This window comes from Eubalaena glacialis, chromosome 10 (genome assembly GCF_028564815.1).
Source record: "Eubalaena glacialis isolate mEubGla1 chromosome 10, mEubGla1.1.hap2.+ XY, whole genome shotgun sequence".
Taxonomy (NCBI): domain Eukaryota; kingdom Metazoa; phylum Chordata; class Mammalia; order Artiodactyla; family Balaenidae; genus Eubalaena; species Eubalaena glacialis.
This window is the reverse complement of record NC_083725.1, coordinates 18,101,436-18,122,558: the sequence shown is the minus strand read 5'-3', so window position 1 is coordinate 18,122,558 and position 21,123 is coordinate 18,101,436. Positions and strand designations below refer to the sequence as shown.

The following is a 21,123-nucleotide window of genomic DNA, read 5'->3' as shown; positions in this document are numbered from 1 at the left end:
TGACACCTAACAGCTGAACTGAAACACAGACCACGGCAAGCCCCTCAGTAAGGAATAAGAAGTAACCCTTTGCCTATGAAGGAAAGGGACTTTTAGTCAGCACCTAAAGCGTGCTAAGTGATCTCTCGGATAAGATCTCATTTAAGGATTTCTAAAGGACTAGTTGATAGCGGAAATGGTCTTCTGGCTTGAAAAAAAGCACACCGCCCTGCTGTTTCATGTAAATGAAAAAAATACCCAGTGTGTGAAGTGGAGTTGCAAGTAAGTAAAAAGAAGGGGGAAAAAAAAGCAAAAAAGATACATTAAAAAACAAACAAACCGGTAACCAGGTCTTTTTCGACTTAACAAAGTAAGAGAGTTCTTCCTCAACTAGGCGATTTACAACTAATCCAAATTCAGGAAATAACTCCTGGAAACGAATAAACTTAGTTCTGAAAAACATGCGCGTCCAGTAACATCCGAAAACACGTGGCGGGGGCGGGGATATCGGGCGCAACACCAGACAAGACTCTAAGTCCCATCATCCCATTCGGCAGCTAAGCCGGACTGTTCAGGGCCAGCCGGCGCACTGGATGCTGGGACTTGCGGTTTTTGCTCCTGCACCTCCCCGCGGGTTTGCGACGTTTAGCGACCATCGCGCCTGCGCCAGCGCCGGCTGAGAGGCTGGGGCCGTGGTGGCTTGTGCCGGGTGATGCTAGGCGGCTCCCTGGGTTCCAGGCTGTTGCGAGGTGTGGGTGGGACTCGAGGGTCGTTCGGGGCGTGGGGTGTCCGGGAAGCTGGCGCAGCCATGGCGGCTGGGGAGAGCATGGCTCAGCGGATGGTCTGGGTAGACCTGGAGGTGAGTCAGGGCGGTGGGGCGTGAGGGGAGACGAGTGAGGTTTCGCGCGTGGGACAGAGTAGCCGAGCCTGTCCGGGGAGAGTGGCAGTGTCTGGGTCTCAGGTGTGGCAGGTGAGCGCCTCCCGGCTGTGGACGGCGCGGGGCCGGTCGGGGGGGGGCAGGAGTCCTGCGGGTGTTGGGGACTGTGCCGGACTGTGGGGTTTCTTTTCCAGAGGGTAGAGTCATCCATATGGCTTGCTCTAGCCCCGAATTCCGCCCAGATGTGGACCTCCCTAACTCTCTGATGGGCTCAGGGTCACGGGGGTAGGGGTGCGCACAGCGGCTGTGCTAGACCCCAGTTCCCCAGTCTCCCAGGACCGTAGGTTGTTAGAGCTAGACGGGACTCTGGGGATGACTCAGCCTTACCCCACGTTCCCTAAAGGAGAAAACTGAGGCCCAGAGAGAGGACTCAGCTCATTCAAGGTCACGCCTTTAGTGAAGGTCGGGGTTAGCACTACAACCCAGTTCTGATCCCTTTAGGTTTTCCATACTCAGCCAAGCACTCCCCTCTCCCTTGAGCCTCAGTTTTCTCATATATGAAATGGGGATCATAACACTAGATTGTGATGAAGATCAAGTGGTGTAATTAACGTAAAAACTTTGTACACTCTGCAGAGATGTAGTAATGTTAGTTATCTAACTCTTCCAAAATTGAATGCTGTCAGCACTCAATTTTGCTTACTTTGCATCGGCCCCAGAGTAAGACTGTGATGCCTGGCATGTAGCAGGCCCTTGGTAAATGTTTACTGAGTAAATAACTCATAATGAGTGCCTTGAGGACTTGCTTAAGGAGCATTCTTGTCTCTTTTATCCTGGCTGTGGGATATAAATTGAATATGCTTGAGGGATGTCCTGTTAAATAAACTTGGATATAGTAGGCCAGAAAGACGGTTTCGTGTGTGTGATGTATTTTTTATTGCAGATGACAGGATTGGACATTGAGAAGGACCAGATTATTGAGATGGCCTGTCTGATAACTGACTCTGATCTCAACATTTTGGCTGAAGTAGGTTATGCCTTGTAATACAACCATACTGTTTAGAGTGTTTTGGAAATCTAAAGATTGGTGCCCCCCCCCCATCTCTTTATTTAAAAGATAAGAAAACTGAGGTCCCTGTAGATTAAGGTCCAAAATAATGTTCTAGGTCATGGTGGGCTTGGTACTAGAACCAAAGTAATCCATCTCAGAGCCTAGTATTTTTCTATAGTACTGCCAAAAATTAGGAACTATAAATGCTATCATTTGCTAAGAGCTTACTGCGTGCCAGGCACAGTTCTAAGTGCTTTACATGTATTCACTGTTAATCCTCACAGCAACTATAAGGTAGGTACTGTTATACTCACTATATAGAGAGAGACGCTTTGGCAGACAGTTGTTGGGTAATTTGCCTAAGGCCACCTGGCTAGTTATTGGGAGTGCCAGGAGTTTAACCCAAGCAGTCTGAGTAAAGTGCTCCCAACCAATAAGACACTTGACTGTGGTCCCACCAGGATTGGTGACTCATGCTGAAGTTGACTTCTTTATATTATAATCTTAGCTTATATATAGCGTAGCTTATAACTCCATATATCCAGTTTCTACCTTTTCAGCTAGGACATGTGATTCGTCTAGATCTATATTAAGATTTTAGAATTCCTGTTGATACAGAATCATAAAATATCCTCCTGTTGACATATTGGGCATGATTAAGGTTTTAACATGCTGCTTTTAACTGAAACGTTAAGCAAAACAAATAAAACACACCTGTTGCCTTTTGGCCACTCACAAAGCATTTAATAAGCGTATGAGAACGTCTGACTGGTAGAGGGTGAAATCCTGGGCCCTGAATAAACTCTGTGTCATATTGTCAGCAGTATTCGGAGGTGGTGAGAAACTCTAGAATAGGAACACAGTAGGGATGGTTTGGGGAAAGACAGTTTTGTTAAAATAAGTTTCCAGAGGGTCGGATTGATGTGCTACTGGCACTGGATAAATTTCACAAGTCTACAGTTAAGAGTTCTACTTATTTTCCTGGGTAGGTAAGAGAGGGGAGGAACCATTTTAGATGAATTGCTACTTTCATGGAGTACCAGGCATACATCTTGGAGTACCTCCTGATACATCAGCTGGAGGGGAATCATGAGACTTTGTATCTCACTGTAGCAACTACCTCTTTTTTTTCCAAAACAAAACAAACAAAAAAACTTTTATATAAACCTTGAGTTTTAGGTTTGGTTGTTTTTTCCTGTCACTTGGAATTTCCTAGATATGAATAGTGAAGAGAAGTGTGTTTATTTACCAGCCCTACTTACCCTTGTCTGAAGAAGAGTTTTTCCCTTAGACTGTTGATATAATGTGAAATACTGGCAGTTTAATGGACCAGTTAGTTGATATGTACCCTGGAGGAAACTTGGGTCTGTAGTCACACAGCTGCACATGAGGGTGGCATTTGTAAATAGACCCAGTCTGATGAGGATAAGGATTTTTTTTTTTAACATCTTTATTGGAGTATAATTGCTTTACAATGGTGTGTTGGTTTCTGCTTTATAACAAAGTGAATCAGCTATACATATACATATATCCCCATATCTCCTTCCTCTTGCATCTCCCTCCCACCCTCCCTATCCCACCCCTCTAGGTGGACACAAAGCACCGAGCTGATCTCCCTGTGCTATGTGGCTGCTTCCCACTAGCTAGCTATTTTACATTTGGTGGTGTATATATGTCCATGCCACTCTCTCAGTTCATCCCAGCTTCCCCTTCCCCTTCCCCTTCCCCATCCCCTTCCCCATCCCCATGTCCTCAAGTCCATTCTCTATGTCTGCATCTTTATTCCTGTGAGGATAAGGATGTAAAAAAAAAAAAATTGCTTAGGGGCTGTTAGCACTGAAGTGTCAGTTCTGTGGAATATATGTTTTATTCTTGTATACGAGTCTGAGGAAAATGTTTTACGCTAGAAGAACAGACATCCCACCTGGAAATTTTTCTGTAAGTAGCTTAGTGTGCCAAACTGGGATCTAGAGTAAGTTAAATAGCCTTAAGTTGATCGTCGTTGGCTTCTTCCATCATGGTTTGTTAGAATTGTGTTTTGCAATATGAGGTTTTTGGTTTTTTAAAAAATATGTTATCAAAACAGCAAGGTCCTACTGTATTGCACAGGGAACTAACTATATTCAATATCCTGAGATCAACCAGAATGGGAAAGAATATCAAAAAGAATGTATATGTATGTAAAACTGAATCACTCTGCTGTACAGCAGAAATTAACACAACATTGGAAATCAACTATACTTCAGAAAAAAAAAAAGAAAAAGGTTATCAGAGCAAATTTTTTGCTTCTTCATGGAGATTGCCGTCACCAGTTTTCTTGTTTGGCTAAAACTCCTTGTTAGTTGTAGCTGTCAGGCATATTTTAGTCAAATTCTTGCCATTCCTCTCACTAATTGCAAAGTACTTTTACCACTTTAGTAGTAATCATACCTTGGATTTAGAGAATCTTTTTTTCCCAGAGAGTTCAAAGAACTTTCATATCTATAATTTCTTTTATCCTGTTAACATCCCTGTGAGGGCAGGGGTTGGGGGGGGTTGTTATCGCCATGGTACAGAAGGTAAAACTAAGCCGAAGGTGACTTGCTTTAATGCCACAAGTTGAGCTTCTCCTACTGCTGGGATTCTGTCTGACTCACAGTTGAATGTTCTATTAAGTGGAGCTGAGAATTCCAGCATCGCTTTTTTTTTTTTTTTTTTTTAATCTTTCACATGTCACCAATTACTTTTTGAACTTTTTAATGTGAAAATACTGTTAAAAGTAAACAGTATAGCTTTATGCAAAATATTATGTATAGTAAGTTGTTTTTTTGTGCTGTTCTTCTCCTGTCTCATCCCACTCCCCAACTTTTATGTATTTTCTTAGTATTTTCCATGCATATACAAATGTGTGTTTTTTTAAAACAAGTATAAGTGAACTCATAAGCATGCGTACACTGTTCTGCAATTTGCTTTTTTCACTTGGCAGTATAGACACTTTTCATAGTCAGGGGTTGGCAAGCCTTTTCTAAAAAACACTAAATATTAAGTATTTTAGGCTTAGAGTGCCACGTACCTCTCTGTCCCATATTTGTTTGTTTTACAGCTATTTACAAATGTAAAAATCATTCTTAGCTTGCTGGCAATTAAAAGAAAAAAAAGCCACAGGCTGGGGCTATAGTTTGCTGACCTTTGGTGGATACCTGTGTCCTCTGTTGATAGGCATTTCAGTTTTCGGTTGTGTTATGTGTGTGTTCGTTCATTATTTTTTGTTGTCATAAATAGTGCTGGAATGAATGGGGACCACTTTTAGAGTTAACAAAGTCCCTCATCTTTCTTCCCTTCTCTAGTATATATATGTAATTCCTAAAGCAGTTAAACTCAGAAACCAAGCTTATCCCCATTGATTCTGGATGAATAACAGCTTTTCCTATCCACAGGGTCCTAACCTGATTATAAAACAGCCAGATGAGTTACTGGACAGCATGTCAGATTGGTGTAAGGAGCATCATGGGAAGGTAACATTACCATAAAAGGGGTAGAGGAAGATTGCTTGGCGAGCCTGGGAAACTGCTTGCTTGTTCACTTTTCATCTTTGGGACCTCTCGAGACCATCTTCTCCTGAATGTCCTCTTTTTTCCTCTCCTGCATTCAGTCTGTCACGAGCACATTGCGGATTATCAAGTATTGCTCAAGTCAGTCTTTTGGATAAGGTTAGACGATCAACTTTCAGAGAAGGGAGAATGCCGCTCTCCTGTTAAGTTGTTTCTTCCCAGAGGTTATATCCTTGGACTTTGAGCACCATCTTTTCTGACTGTGTGGAAATGCTATTAACAATCAGGAACATAGCTTATCTGACTTGGATTCTTTAAGAAAAAAATCGGTGCCAAGATGGCAGTTTCAGTGTGAACTTGAGCTCTGTAAATGGTCCATCTGTGGTTATATTTGCCCATTTTAGAAGTGAAGTTTCATATCTGGATGCCTTTGAACACTGACTTCATGTGTCTTGGTGGGGCTGGGGATTCTCTCTTGCAGTCTGGTCTAACCAAAGCAGTGAAGGAGAGTACAATGACACTGCAGCAGGCAGAGTATGAATTTCTGTCCTTTGTACGACAGCTGACTCCTCCGGGGCTCTGTCCACTTGCAGGTAAAATCCAGTCCTATGTCTGCCTTGTAGATAGTCTTCCATCGTAGCGGTTCAAGAGACTGCGGTTCCAGAACGATCAGCCAGGATCATCGTGCCTTCCACTTAACCCTGATTTGGATTATCCATCTTACTTTTGTTGCTCAAATTTCCTTGTATAATTTATACATGAATATCGGAGAAAATGCCCCGAAACCTGACATGAGATCTGGGATACCCAGATTAACTCAATAAAAATTTTCCACCTATTTTTATTATGGAAAAATTTCAAATATACAGAAAAGTTGGATCTAGTAGTTGTTCACCTTGTGCCATATTTATCTGTCTATTTTTTTGGACATTTGAAAGTAAATTGCAGGCATCATGACACTTCATCCCTAAATAGTTCACCCAGAATTTCCTAAGCATAAGGACATTTTCTTAAGTAACCACAATGTGATTGTCACATTTAAGACGATTAAAAACAATTCAGTAACATCATCTGATCTCTAGTCCACATCCGAAATGTCTATTTGTTTTTTAACCAGGATTCAGTCAAGACTCACGCATTTCATTTGGTTATTCTGTCGCTTTAGTCTCTTAATCTAAAATGTGCACCTATCTTTTTTTTTCCCCTGTGACATTGACTTTTTAAAGAAACTAGGCCAGTTCTGCTAGGATTTTGAAAGGACTGCCATTGTCAAAGGGAGGCTAATGTCCTGTGGTGATGTGTTTGTATTTGTATATGTAAGCTGGTATAGTAACTATACCAGTAACTTCCCTTAAATAGTCATAAAATGTTTTGACTTTAAGTACTATATAGCATGTATTGTATCAATTTTCCCCCTAGCCAATGCAGCTGGTGTCTGTTTTAAAGCTCTTATTTAAAATTTAGTGTTTTTAATATAAATTACTGTGTGGAAACATGAATGTGGATATGATTGATTAAAATTGAAATGTAAATAAATGCTTATCTACTTATGAGTTTATCTACAGTTAAACTTTTAGTGTTAGTGGTGTAGATTTTGTGATACTGGGAGAAAATTTGTGCATGTGGTATTATCTAAAGAAGTTACAGATTTGAGCGTTATTTTTAGTATGTGGAATGATAGATTCATCCTTTTGTCCATAAAGAGGCCATTTACAAATTTATTATGAGCTAAACTGTCTAAATACTCCGAAATCTGCACTTGTAATCTAATCAGATACACTCAAACCTAATTTCGAAGTTTTGAGATGCTTTGAGGAATTGTTTGAATTCTTTAAAAAAATCACCTCCAATTAAATACAGTTTATGAATTTGTGTATCCTTTTGTATACTACTAGAAATACACAGATGCGGTATGCTTCGTGTCTTTCTAGGAAATTCAGTTCATGCAGATAAGAAGTTTCTTGACAAATACATGCCCCAGTTCATGAAACATCTTCATTATAGAATAATTGATGTGAGCACTGTTAAAGAGCTGTGCAGGTAAGGGCTATATTTAGGATCCATTCAACTGCCTCATTTAGCATGTTTTCCTTGAGAATTTGTACAGAGTAATTGAATAAAGGTGTAGAACTGAGGGGGCCAAGTGTGTGTATAACTTCCTCGTCCCATTCTCGCTTGAACTGGTGAGAATTGGGAAGAAAGAACCTCAAAAATCTTCCGTATAAATTTCACTCATCTGGAAAATTTATTGAGCACCCATTTTCTGTGCCACGTGTTGGCCTATGTGCTGGGAACATACAGATGAAAAGCCCTTAAGTGCTTAGAGTCTAGTGCATTGACAGATGTGTAAAAAACACACCTGAGAAGTGTACTGTGTGATGACGTCTGTTAGGGGAAAGTGCGGGTAGAATATTGCGGGCACGAGAGAAGGAGCACCCGGCAGCTGGAGTGAGGGGAATGGGGAGGTAGCAAAAGCTTCACGGAGAAAATAGCTTTCAAGTTGAGATTTAAGGAAGAGTGGCCGTGTTCCAGGTATTTAAGGTGAGGAGTGAGCTTTCCCGAGAATGGGCAGAGGTATGAAGATAGGCGGGAGCAGGAAGGTAAAGGTGATGCGATTAGATCATTCTGATTAGAAGGTGGTAAGAAAAGAGGTAGGGAGATGAGAAGGACTCTCTCACCATCTTGGAGAGAGAAGGAGCTAGGGAAAAGGCAGTGGGCGGTAGAGAGCAGGAGGTAGAGCATTTGAGAAGGTCAGTAGCATGGCACTGAGTGCTTGAATGGGGGCGTGAGGAAAAGGAGGACGTATAAAGTGATTCCTCGCGTTTCTAGTTTGGGCGGTTAGGTGGATGATGGAACTGATCAAAGATAAAGGGGAAAATAAGAGGAAGAGTAGATTTGGCCAGTGGGGGAAGGGAGATGTTGAGGATGATGAGTATGACCATATGTGTGTGTGGAGTTGGAAGTGTCCGGTGGACTTTAGGTGGAGATGTCCAGTCTCGGCAGTTGGATATCCATGACAGAAGCGCAGGAGAGGGCTGGGCTGGAGTGCGCAGATTTAGCAATCTTATACATGGTTGATCTTGCCCAAAGAGAATCTATAGTATGAAGAGAGGAAAGGGACGAAGGTGGAGTCCCGGACAGGGAGGCAGCTCGATAGTCACAACCCAAATGCCTTTTACAAAGTTATTAAACTACTTGAAGGACGTAATTATTCAGTGTATTTGAGACGGTTTCCTTTGAGAGTTCCATTTTTGCTGTATGTAGACGCTGGTATCCAGAAGAATATGAATTTGCACCAAAGAAGGCTGCTTCTCACAGGTAAGTTTGGGTCCTTCCAAGTGCTTGGCCGTCTGACACGCACATAACTCCCGAATTCCTGACTGCTTGAAATAATGTCTCTATTCCCTTGGGGGAAAAATAAAGGACAACTACATAAAGATAACCTTCTTTTGCTAAGATTATCAGGAATTCTGGTCAGTGTTCTAACATTCCATTGTGAGATATGTATGGTCTTAATGTCTTTATTGCTGTTTTGAAACTTGCAGATAACTTAGTTTGTAGGTATGTGAAGCGGTCTAATTTTTTTTCTAGTAATGAGCAGTATAATTTTCTTCCCATCAAGCATATGGATTTGTAGTCATTTAAAATTAGAACACTTTGTGTACAGTTGTGCAACACAGTTAGCCTAACTTAGACACTTTGTAGTTTTTCAGATTGTTTCTTTTTATGTCTGCAGCCTTAGGCTGAAGTACACAAGGAATTTAAAGAACTTGTGTATCTATGAGTCCTCTTTTACCTTTTGGTGTTGTAGTGTCTGAGGAAGGACATAAAACTTGGTGGGAGATGTAGCAGCTGGCATTTGTTTCATCCATGTACCGAGCCCCTATTGTGTACTGTGTACCGTGTACACTTCTAGCCAAACAGGAGGACCAAGTCCCTGCTCTAAAGAGCCTGGCATTAATGTTTTTTATTGGGCTTTCATGGACTACAGCACAGTAACACAGGTCTGGGATACCTCATGTGAAACAGTTGGGGCTTGATGTGTTTTGGATTTCAGGAGTTTTCAGGTTTTAGAAAGGTAGTAATACCCCTAACAAGGCCTGAGGAAGCACCTCATAATCGAGCACATTGCTGTTTCTACGGTGAAATGTACAGATATTCACACCAAATGGCATCACTAATGACTATAAATAGCCTCGCATCAAGATTGGTCAGGTTTTGCCACATAGTGGGCTGTAGAAGAACTTTGGGTTTTCAGATCTTGTTTTGGGTTTCAGTATTGTGGCTAAGCTGTGGTGTACCTTGATTTAGCCAGAGGCTGTATTTTTGACAGCTTCAGCTCTCCACTGGTTATCCGAGACCTGGGAAGAAAGCAAAATTGTTGCCTTAACCACAGAAATAACTGTCTGAAAGCTCTTGCGCTAAAGTTTGTGCAGTTTGTTCTCTAGAAGAGGCCCTTGACAGTCAGAGCAGATTGGTTTACTTGCACACCGTTCTAGTAATCTTGGTTACCTGATTTCTCAGACTACGACAGGTGAGAAACAGCGTGTTGGAGGAGAAGAAAGGCTGTTAGATGGAGGCAGGCTGCCACTGATTATAGCACAAATCACCACGAGAGGGGAGGTAGATCCTCTTTTGTGGTTAGGTACTGTCTGATAATTGATGTTCATTATGATGATGGAGTCACGAGTTACGTTCGAGTACGTGATTGTATTTTGTGCAGGATGTCGTTAAGTATTGTGCGGTGTTTCCCAAACTACATGCCATGAGCTGTTAATATGCATTCCACACAGGTGGTCGATTAAGTTTTAGAAATACTGTGTATATAGTACAACCTCCTCTGGGGAATTCACAACACATCAGTACATTAAATGCTTGGCAAAAAACTTCAAAAGAAGAAATGTTTAATCTAGGTTTTCCTAAATCTATTTGACCCCGGAATTCTTTTTTTTTTCCCCGGTGGAACACCTCACTATCTTATGGAACAGTTTGGTAAACTTTAATCTGTTATAGTTTAGAAATCTTTTTTTTTTTTTAATTCAAACATTTTTTAAAAAACAAAGCACTTAAATTTGCTATGCTGAAATGTTCCACTTCTTGATGATGTCAGATAGTTGCATTTACAGTAGTCCTTGTTGTTCTTAAGTTATTTATAAAAAGTTACGCTTTGCAAAATGGTGATCATCTCCTCTGGGTTTCGGACATTTCAACTCAGCGTGGTATGTTTGCTTGTAGGGCACTTGATGACATTAGTGAAAGCATCAAAGAACTTCAGTTTTACCGAAATAACATCTTCAAGAAAAAAACAGATGAGAAGAAGAGGAAAATTATAGAAAATGGGGAAAATGAGAAGACTGTGAGTTGATGCCAGTTCTCTTGCTGCCACCACGTAGTTCTCTGGAAGGACCTCTGGTGGTTTTTCTTTTTCTTCCCCTGGGCTCACGCTGACTGCTTTGGCAGAGCACCTTCCTTCAGTGCACTTGCATCTCCCGATTATTCAAGCACACAGCACCTGGAAATTATTTTTCTCCTAACATACTGTTTTCATTTATGACACAGCAGCTCCTTTGTAAGTACCAGGTCACATCCATCCCTTGGTACATATCTGTATTTGCTTTTAGACCATTTCTTTTGTTTAAAAAAAAAAAAAAAATAAAGCTAGTTCTATTGAAATGCAACCCTTTTTGTACCATCTATTCTTTAGTAGTTTAATGACTGGAAAATGATGGGTTTTTTTTCTTTTTTAGGTGGTATGCCTAATGTTTAAATGCTCATAATGCCATTAGGAGTGGGTTAAGTTTCTTATGTTAAATAGGAAGTGAACTTATTCTGTTTTGCTTTACAAGTCAAGAATAGAATAACTGGAGATAGGCTCAGAGAAGCAAATTGGGCTCTTAGTTAGTTATAGTTACTGAACTGTCAGAGCTCTGGAATAGCTACTCTTTGCTACATTCAAGAAATTCAAGTAAGCCACCAGACAGTGATTCTGTAGGTAATAACTAAGGCTTATTGAATAGATATTATGCGCAAGGCAGCCACGGTGCTAGGTTTGTAGAATGTAAATAGTTGGCTGCCCTAGGTCTAATGGTCAGCAAGTATTTGAGAAAGGATTTTGGTTTGAATATCTTGACTCCTAAGTTTATGTACTTTAGAGCACAGTAGATAGTTTAGTCCTCAGCCAGAGGGTGCATTAGGATCATCTGTCTCTACAACAAATCTCCTTCAGAGATGCCCCCTAAAACAAGGAATCAGAATGGGGAAGGGCCCGCAGGTGACCCACGTCTCCTAGAGAACCACTGGACTAAAAGCCTCCTGTGCTGATCTCAGATTCCATCCTAACTCGATTTTATGGCCGTTACATCAACATAGCAGTGTGATCCTAATGTGAGAGTTACAGACAGAAGTCACTGGACTATAGATTAGAATTACCTCATAATTTCGTTGACTAAGTTGTTTAACCTTATACAACAACCTATGAGTGGAGAGAGGCTTTAGTGGTACTTCTCTAAATGAGTAAATGAAGGCTCAAATTCACAAGTGTAGGAAGCGTGAGTTGATGAAAAGGTCAAGTCTGTTGACTTTTCTGACCAGTGCTTTTTCCACTTCTCAGAATGGCATGGGTTTTAGCGCATGTACCAACTGCAGCGGGTTGGAAGGCAGGATTTTATAGTAGTTAAGAACAGGGCTCTTGAGTCAAACTCTGGGTCCATATCTGAGCTCCGTGACATACTGAGCGACTTCGGCAAGTTCACTTTTCGAAGCCTCGCTTTCCTCATCTATAAAGTGAGAGTGGCACTACCTAACTCAAAGAATTGTCAGGATTAAATTACATACTACACATAGTTCTGAGCTCAGTGCTTGGTACACAGTGGGTGCCTTGTCACGATGGCTGATGCGTGATGGTGATAGATTGACTCAGGCCAGGATCTCTGGGAAGGGCTGCTCTGATCCATAGCTATGGTGCCTGGGCCTTTATCTTAAATCAGTGTTCACTTAATGCCCATGACTGTGATGCTGAGGACTGTTACCAAACCTCACTAACAGGGTGACTTTGACCTGGCTTAGTGCTTCTAACTAGAATTTGACAAGATGGTCTCTGTCCTTACTTGGCTCTGAGGAATGTTATCAGTTCTAATGCAAGAAGAGATATGAAAACTCTAGGCTTGAGAAAGCGGTTCAGAGGAAGCAGATACTACTATTAATGTCATGGGATTTCTCCCACCCAGCTGGCCTGTTTATTCACCAGGTTCACTGTTTGAGCCCTACCATTTAGTTTTCTCGAGAATCTTAACTCCTGGTGTTCATTTTAAATCCTGTGTCACAGGAATGGCCAGCTTGCTGTTTTAATCCTCTGTTCTGTAGCTTCATTATGTAGCAGAATTCTCTGTTATCCCCTAATGGGGCAGGTGTTAATTTTTAGTAAAATAATTGGCAACCTGTGAGATGAGCCAGTCTGGTTTGATGTAGGTCTGTATGAAGACGTGATGGTTCAGTGATTAGTTCGTTATTTATTGGTCTGCTTCAAAATAAGAAATTTAAATTTATAGTGCTGGTAACTATTTCACAAGGGAGTCCTGAGTCTAGGAAGTAATTTCTGTGAAATGAACTGTAATGCAAATAGGTTTAAATATAACTACAGCCTTAAAAATGATCAGTATGTTTGTTTAGCAGAGCTTGCCACCCCTGTGCTGCTGGGGCTCTTCATTTGGTGGTTCTGTGGTTCTGTGGTTCTGTCTGTGCTGTAATTATCCTGCAAGCTGTATTCTTAGGATCATCCAGATATACTTCCCCTGCATTAAACTCGGGAGGTGAATGAACCAGTACTGTGATGATAATCTCCAGTCAGTATTCCTTGAGTGTTCATGGTAATCTAGCCATTGAACTGAGCCTGTGGGCAAGAGAGACCCTCTTTTCTTCTGGCAGCTTAGCCATAGGAGATTAAGAATGGAACTTGAGACACCTGTGTTTCCTCATTTACAAAACAATATATCCCTTTATTAATAAACCAGCTGACAAGTTCATGGGGAAATTGATAGTTTCCTTTGGCACAACTGGTGTTCTTAACATGTATAGGCCTTAATGAAAAAATAAGGAATAGCTAGTTATAGTGGTCAAGTGCAGTTTTGTCATTAAATAAATTTTGACATATTGATTGCCTTGTGATAGTCTATGAAAAGTCCTAGGTACACTCGAATGCCTATCTTGAAAAATTAATAAGTGGCAAGGATAGTGGAAAGTTGGTGGTTGCAAGGATAAGCCATATGTAGCAGGTTGATGCAAAAGCTGTTATGTTCTGTATCTATTGATGAAGCAAAAGCTGTTATGCTATATATCTATTGATAGATGCTGTATATCTACTGTGAAAATTAATTGAGTTTTAGTTATTTGAGCGAAGTCTTTAATTTTATGTGGCTTCTTTTTTTTTTCTTTTTACCTTTTGACCCCCCCCCCTCCCCCCGCCTTATATGGCTCCTGATAGAACCATAGCGATGGTGGTGATATAAATGAAGAGTTCCTCCCTAGTTGAGTATTTTGTATTGAGTAGAGGAATACTTGAAATTTTCTAAGAGAATAGGTCTTAAATCAACATACATACACACAAGGGTAACTATGTAGGTATATAGAGATGATGGATAAGTTACTTAGTTTGATGGTGATTTTTCCACTATATATATATGTATAATCATTAAGTTGTACACCTTAAATATATCATTTCTGTATGTCAGCCGTATCTCAATAAAGTTGTCAATATATATGTTAAAAAGTCTGCAGAAAACAAGGGATTATAAGTCTTCATTCCACTAGAAGGCAGGCAAGATGCAATAGTTGCTTTCAGCTTGCCAAGTTGAATGCATAGGGCCTGAGACTTAACTTGGTCTTTAATCGGTTAAGTTTTGCACCTGGGTTATAATGGAATTCACTGGTATTCTATTGTTTGGAAAATAAGAGTCTCTCATTAGGAATGAGCCCTAGAAAATGGGAAGGTTGTGGAGTGTGGAGCAAAAATATATTCTTGTGCAAATGAAAACATACAGCCTGCAGAATCCTTGGGGACCCCGGATAAGTTGCAGAATTTGGGTTGCACAATGATGTGAATGTACTTAATGCCGCGGAACTGTACACGTGAAAATGGCAAAAATGGTACGTTTTATGTAATGTATATTTTACCACAAAAACGGACGCGTAATTGACCATGACTCATTTTCAGAATGATCCTGTCTTAGGATGAAGGAGTAACGGGAGCCAGCTTGGAGGAGCTGAATCTGGGACCCTTGCTTGTGCCCGTGGGAAGAGTGAGTTCCCTTTGTTTCCCTGATTTGGAATAGCAGGAAGCGGGTAATTTAGGGTGGTGTTTTCTGTTATGTCGGCATCAGAGTGGTATGAGGAATTGCTGGTTTTGTTTACAGACAAAGGAAATTTAACAAATTAATATCCCCGAGGAGCGTCTAGCCGCCTGCTGCTTCTCTCCAAATTTAGCCATGTGGATTGGGGGAGAGATGTTTCTGAATTCTGAGTTAAGTGTACTTCTTGGTTAATCTAGGTTAATGGCCAACCTAGGCTGTCCTGGAACCCAGTCCTATTTTGTTTTTGTGGAAGAACTTTTTCCAGTTTGCATTCCATCTCACCAGCTCACAATTCATACTGAGCAGTGGAATTCATTGCTAGAGACTGTGTATAGTTTTCTATTTTCACTCATCTTGGTTGTATTCTCTCTGTTCAAATCATTCATTTATTTTTCGTATACACTCATCTGTACTATTCTAGGAGTTCTAAAGTACCTTGTTATATCCTTCTGCCTTCTTATTCTTTTACAGTCTTCTGTGAAATAGGTTGACACGATAGCCCAGTCATTTTTTGTTCACATTTAACAACTAGCAGAAAACTATTTCATTTTATTTTATTTTATTTTATTATTTTTTTTTTTCTGAAAGTAATTTCAGAAGAATTAAGAAATAGGACAGATGTTAGGAACGCTGTGAGGAAAATTCCTAGCCCTTCCTCAAGTGGAAGAGGAGCAAACATTGCTCCTGCTGGAACGAGTTACGATAAATACAAGCTTCCAGAAATGGTGGCGGTTGACTTCACACGCTCCAGGGCCAAACCTTGTTCCCTCCTCAGGCGGTCAGTGCTCGTTCTACACAGCTTTGGGTTTTATAAATAGTAAAAATTTTACATTATCTGGATACTCTGTAGAGATTGTCAACTTTTATTTTGCCAATTAAGGATGTTGAAAATACCATCTCTTAGCACCATCATTTCATAAAAGACATTTTCAAACCTATAAAAAGACATAATTTTAGAATAAAGGACAGTTACTTTCTTTTTTATTTATTTATTTTTTTCACATCTTTATTGGAGTATAATTGCTTTACAGTGGTGTGTTAGTTTCTGCTGTATAGCAAAGTGAATCAGCTATACATATACATACATCCCCATGTCCCCTCCCTCTTGCGTCTCCCTCCCACCCTCCCTATCCCACCCCTCTAGGTGGTCACAAAGCACCGAGCTGATCTCCCTGTGCTACGTGGAGGACAGTTACTTTAAATGGAATACATTTAGCTTTGTGTAAAATCCAATCATGTCCTTCTTATTATTATTATTTATTGTGCTTTAGATTGATTAAACAACATACTTCATCCTGGGCCCGTATCAGTCCTCATATTGGAGTTTGAGAATCACTGGCGTATGTATGCCTGGGACTTTTGGCCAAAACACTCTCCTGGAGGAGTAGAAGAGAGAGAAGTTACATTCTATACTACCCAAATTATTCTTTTTGCAAGTTATTAAACGAAAAGACTTCGAAGATATCCAAAAAGCCCATGGTGGTCTAGTTGAGATGAAATTGTGTGATGTGCCCATGATCGGAGCATCAAAGGAAAATGCTTTGTTCGTGTGTTTTACGCTACTCTTGGCCTTGTACAGCTTTTCCAAGTGATTCTAGGAATGCTGCAAATTCCTTGTTATTTGAAACTTTGTTTTTCCAGATTTGACATTTTGAAATTGTTTTTATGTGACCTTTAGCTATAAAGTCTTCAATATTCAAACATTGGCTTCCTGGAGATGGGTGGGGAGTGGGAGGGGGACAGATAATGAGTTTTTAAATTATTTTAGAGTTTCAGATACAGCCTGAAAAATTTTCAAGTAATTTCATTTGAATTAAATCCTAAATCTAGTTTAGGTTTGAAGAATACAGATAAGTGTTTCCTGTGGTTAACACTGTTTTTTGAGAAAAACATGACAAATACTTTGAAACACTGAGTTTAAACACTAAAGGATCTTTGGGAATGGAGTGTTACAGCCCCTTGATAAAAACAGTTCTAAAATTATATGGGGGGATGGTCATTGCTTTGGGAATTTCTTCTCTGAAAACAAACTACTTAAATGTAATGGCACATGTCCAAATATCTGGAGAAATCAGGTATTATTTAGTTGCTAGTGAGAAAATAACAATTTTATGAATAAGAATTCACTTTTTCACTTGTCATTTCAATACATATTTATTGGAGATTCTGATTTGTGCTGTGTATTGTTTTAAAAATTGAGGGTCCAGACAGGACTTAGACATATCCCTGCCCTCATAGAGTTTATGTTTTAGTGAGCAAGACAGAAAATACATAAGTAAAAAGAAATTAATTGTGCTATTAAAAAGGTGCTGTGGTAAAGACAGATGGTGGTAGGGGCTGAGGAGGAGCAAGGGCTACTTTAATTAGAATGGCTGGTGCAGTTCGCCTTTATCAGGTAACATTTTAGTCTAGTCCAGAAAGACAAGAAGGAGGCCGTAGGAGGCATACAAGACTATGGCTTTGAGGTAGCAAAGAACTTGGTGTATTCTTGGAACTGTCTTTGCAAGTCAACTTCGATGGAGCTTAGTGAGCTAAGGGAGAAGGGACATTCTAGGCTCTTCTTAATAGGGCCCTAGTAAGTGCTGAGTGAATGAGTGAATGAATGAGTAAGATTTTTACAGCAAATCCTTATTGCAGACTAAAGGAGGGTCATCATGAGTGAAGGGTGGATATCACTGGGGATGATGGTCAACTGATCAACTCAGAGACTCTGGAGCAGGATCTCAGTTGGGTGCCCAAGCTTTAGGTTCCGTGTTCCGGGCCCAGAAATTCGATTTCATCAGTACATCAGCATTATACCAGTCCCTTAAGGAGGAACTTATTCCCAACCAACACACTAGGAACTGATGTGTAATTCTGAATGCTGATCAGTTTTCATGGGGGTTTCCTTTTCTAATGACTAAAATACCATGTTAATGTGTGCTGTATGGGGCAGCCCTTTCTCCAGCATCAGGGCACTGGGAAAATGAGTTTGTAATCAGAAGCCTACTCAGTAAATTTAGAATAGGCTCAAGAAAGTCTCGAGGAATATTCTGTAGGGGTTCAGTTGAGGCTTGATCATGAAATATCTTTGCTTCACAACGAAGAACACTTTTTAGATCTTTTTAGAATTGCACTGGATTTCTGTGTAATTTTTGGGTCACTGATTTGCTTCCTCTAGGGCTTCCTTTCTCATTATCTTGTTGTGCACCATCTTTCTTTTTCGTTTTGTATGTATTTTTTTTGTTTGTTTTGTATGTCAATTTTTTTTCTGATTATAAAATAACAAGTGAATATTGTAGAAAATAACCACACTGTAAAGAGAAGACCACCACTGGTATATTGATGCCTGCCCTTTTTTCCTTTGTATTTGTATGTGTAGCAGGCTGCTCAGTGAGGCAGACTTTGAAATGTACTTCTCCTGCCATAAATATTTAAAGTTGGTAGCAGATTGTGTCAAAGGTGACAGCAAATCATCTTTGAACAGACTTTGGCTTTAGTAAGATCATCAAAATGCCTCTTGGTTTTACGATTATAATATTCTTGTATTTTTTAATAATGTGAGAAAAGCAATCAGAATGCAAATAAGTCAAATGGAGATACAAAGTAATCTGTTTAATAATGTAAATGGTTCTCATTGAGGGAGGGTACATCTCAGCAGAAAGTTATTTAAATTTTTTATAGAATATTTAAGACATAGTACAAGTTAAAAGACTAGTATAATGAACCCCCATAGACTTTCATCCAGCTTGAACAGTTTGCTCTACTCTTATGTCATCTGTACCCCCATCTGTTCTCTTCCCTCACAGATTATTCTGTAGTAGTCCCCAAACAGCATGTCATTTCTTTTGTAAATATTTCAGTATGTAGCTCTGTAAGGACTCTTAAAAAATTAAAACAATAACTATGATATGATTACTATATCTAAAAATTTCAACAGTGATTTCTTAATATCATATAGCAAGTGTATGCTTCCCCATCTGTATTTCCCATTTAATTTGCATTTGTATCTATTAAAAAAATTAAAACAATAACCATGATATGATTACTATACCTAAAAATTTCAACAGTGATTTCTTAATATCATATAGCAAGTGTATGCTTCCCCATCTGTATTTCCCATTTAATTTTGCATTTGTATCTAGTGGGTGCATGAGACTTAGGTTTGATTTTTTACTCTTGCCCTTTCCATACTCAAAATTCTTTGAAGATAGTTGCTGAGTGCAGCCCACATTCCAGGAGGGAGAGGATGAAGCTCTACCTTCTGGAGAAGGGGGTGGAATTCAGAGAATTATTTTGAAGTCAAATAATTTTTTTTTTCCTGGTGGTCTCCTTGGGTCCGGTAAAGAGTAGAAGACAAAAGAAAGGACTCAGCTGAATAGATATACCAGGAGAATGTAAGGGAAAAAAAAATGGCCAAAGGGAGCTCCCTTGGCTGATGAACTGAAGGAGCTCTGATGATGAATCTATAATTTTAGGTTTTCTTTTTGTGTGTTGTAATTTATACTTTCCGTGAAATTTGTTAAATGCCTACTGTCTGGCATGAACATTAGTTAGCAAAGGAAAATTGAGAGAAGTGAGCAGGTAAAGCTGTAGCAATAAGCTGGTCAGTGGTTCTCAGAGAGCAGCTGTAGAACAGCAGTCACCAGTGAAAGGTGACACGTGACAGTAACCAAAACATAGAAGTCCCTCACGGGAATCCTCAAACATACAGGAGGGACTTGAATTTCCTATCATAAAAGAAGGGGATTGATTTCCTTTCATTATATCTTAAGGAAAATATGACCCCAGAAGACTAGAAGGTTACTCATGATACATATATGTTTTCATAAAGCGAAATGGATATAACATGATGAATTGATTAGGGATTACAGTGTGAACGGCTTTTTACATGGACCTCTCTTTGTTACAAAGTGATAACGTTTTGGATATAACATAGAGCCTGATAGGAAAATAGCTGTTGAGTAACTCATAGGAGCACATTACTGTTTATTTGAATGGCTGGCCACTTAGGTTTTTTTAAATTAAATTTAATTTTTTATTCTTCTTTTGCTTAGTCTTAGTGGCAGTGAATTGCTACCAAAATTGCTAGTTCAAGGCCAATAGTAATAGAATTTTATTTTATTTATTTATTTTCTTAAATTTTAATTTCATTTAATTTAATTTTTATTTATTTATTTATTTTTGGCTGCGTTGGGTCTTCGTTGCTGCGTGCGGGCTTTCTCTAGTTGACAGCGAGCGGGGGCTGCTCTTCATTGTGGTGCGTGGGCTTCTCATTGCGGTGGCTTCTCTTGTTGTGGAGCACGGGCTCTAGGGGCGCGGGCTTCAGTAGTTGTGGCACGTGGGCTCAGTAGTGGTGGCTCGCAGGCTCTAGAGCGCAGGCTCGGTAGTTGTGACGCATGGGCTTAGTTGCTCCGCGGCATGTGGGATCTTCCCGGACCAGGGCTCGAACCCGTGTCCCCTGCATTGGCAGGAGGATTCTTAACCACTGTGCCACCAGGGAAGCCTCCCAACCTTATTATTTTGTAGACCTTTGATAAAATGATTCTCAAATTTATGCTGGGGTTCAAAGGCCTAAGTACTGGCCCACTCTTGAAGAAGAATGGTAAGGTGGGGGAGTTAGCCCTCTTAGATATAATGACTGATAAAGCTACTGAATTTAGTTGAGTGTGGTATTGTTGCAGGGATAGACAAATAGACCAAAAGAGCAGAATAGAGAATCCAGGAGCAGAACCACACTTTAAAAGACCCTTGGTATATAACAAGATGGTTTTCAAATCAGTTTGAAAGGGTAGTTTTTTTCCTTCAATAAATATTAATGGGACAATTGGGTGCCTATATTCTAATAAATGGAACAGGACCCCTACTTTATACCATACACAAATGAATTCCAGAAAAAATATCTTTGTATTTGCCACATAAGGAAGAATGTCCTAAATAAGACTACCCTCATGCATGCATGCCAAAAGCAAAATAAAATAAAGTGCAATCATGTGTGTTTGTGTGCAGAAACACACATACACATAGCGTAAAAGAAAAGATTGTTAAAATGAATTTCTTTTCGTGAAAGCTACCATAAAGACAGTAAAGACACAAGTCGCAAACTGGGTGAAGATAATTACAAATCATATAATTGACAAAAACTGATATCCAGTATATACAGAGAATTCCTACCAAATAAACAAAAATGAAAGAATCTAATAGAAAAATGAGAAAAACATGAGAAAAGGTACTTCACAAAAGAGGAAATCTGAATGTCAATAAACATGATAATATGTTCAACTTCCTTATTAATTAGGAAATTCAAATTTAAAGTACAATAAAAAACATTCCTATGAGATTGGTAGTATTATAAAGTCTGAT

General features: G+C 39.7%; 1 protein-coding gene across 3 annotated transcripts; it reads left to right on the top strand.

The window, feature by feature from the left end:
- Positions 1–616: 616 nt before the first annotated feature.
- On the top strand, positions 617–11,115 carry REXO2 (RNA exonuclease 2). Of its 3 annotated transcripts, XM_061202514.1 has the most exons (7): positions 618–838; positions 1,800–1,883; positions 5,324–5,401; positions 5,919–6,030; positions 7,369–7,477; positions 8,702–8,755; positions 10,673–11,115. In XM_061202514.1, exons 1-7 carry the CDS (start codon positions 692–694, stop codon positions 10,800–10,802), a joined length of 714 nt encoding a protein of 237 aa, XP_061058497.1. In that variant the 5' UTR covers positions 618–691; the 3' UTR covers positions 10,803–11,115. The 3 variants fall into 3 exon arrangements, with proteins under 3 accessions (XP_061058499.1, XP_061058498.1, XP_061058497.1); XM_061202516.1 differs by lacking the exon at positions 1,800–1,883 and having other exon boundaries at positions 617–838; XM_061202515.1 differs by lacking the exon at positions 8,702–8,755 and having other exon boundaries at positions 617–838.
- The last annotated feature ends 10,008 nt before the right edge of the window (positions 11,116–21,123 follow it).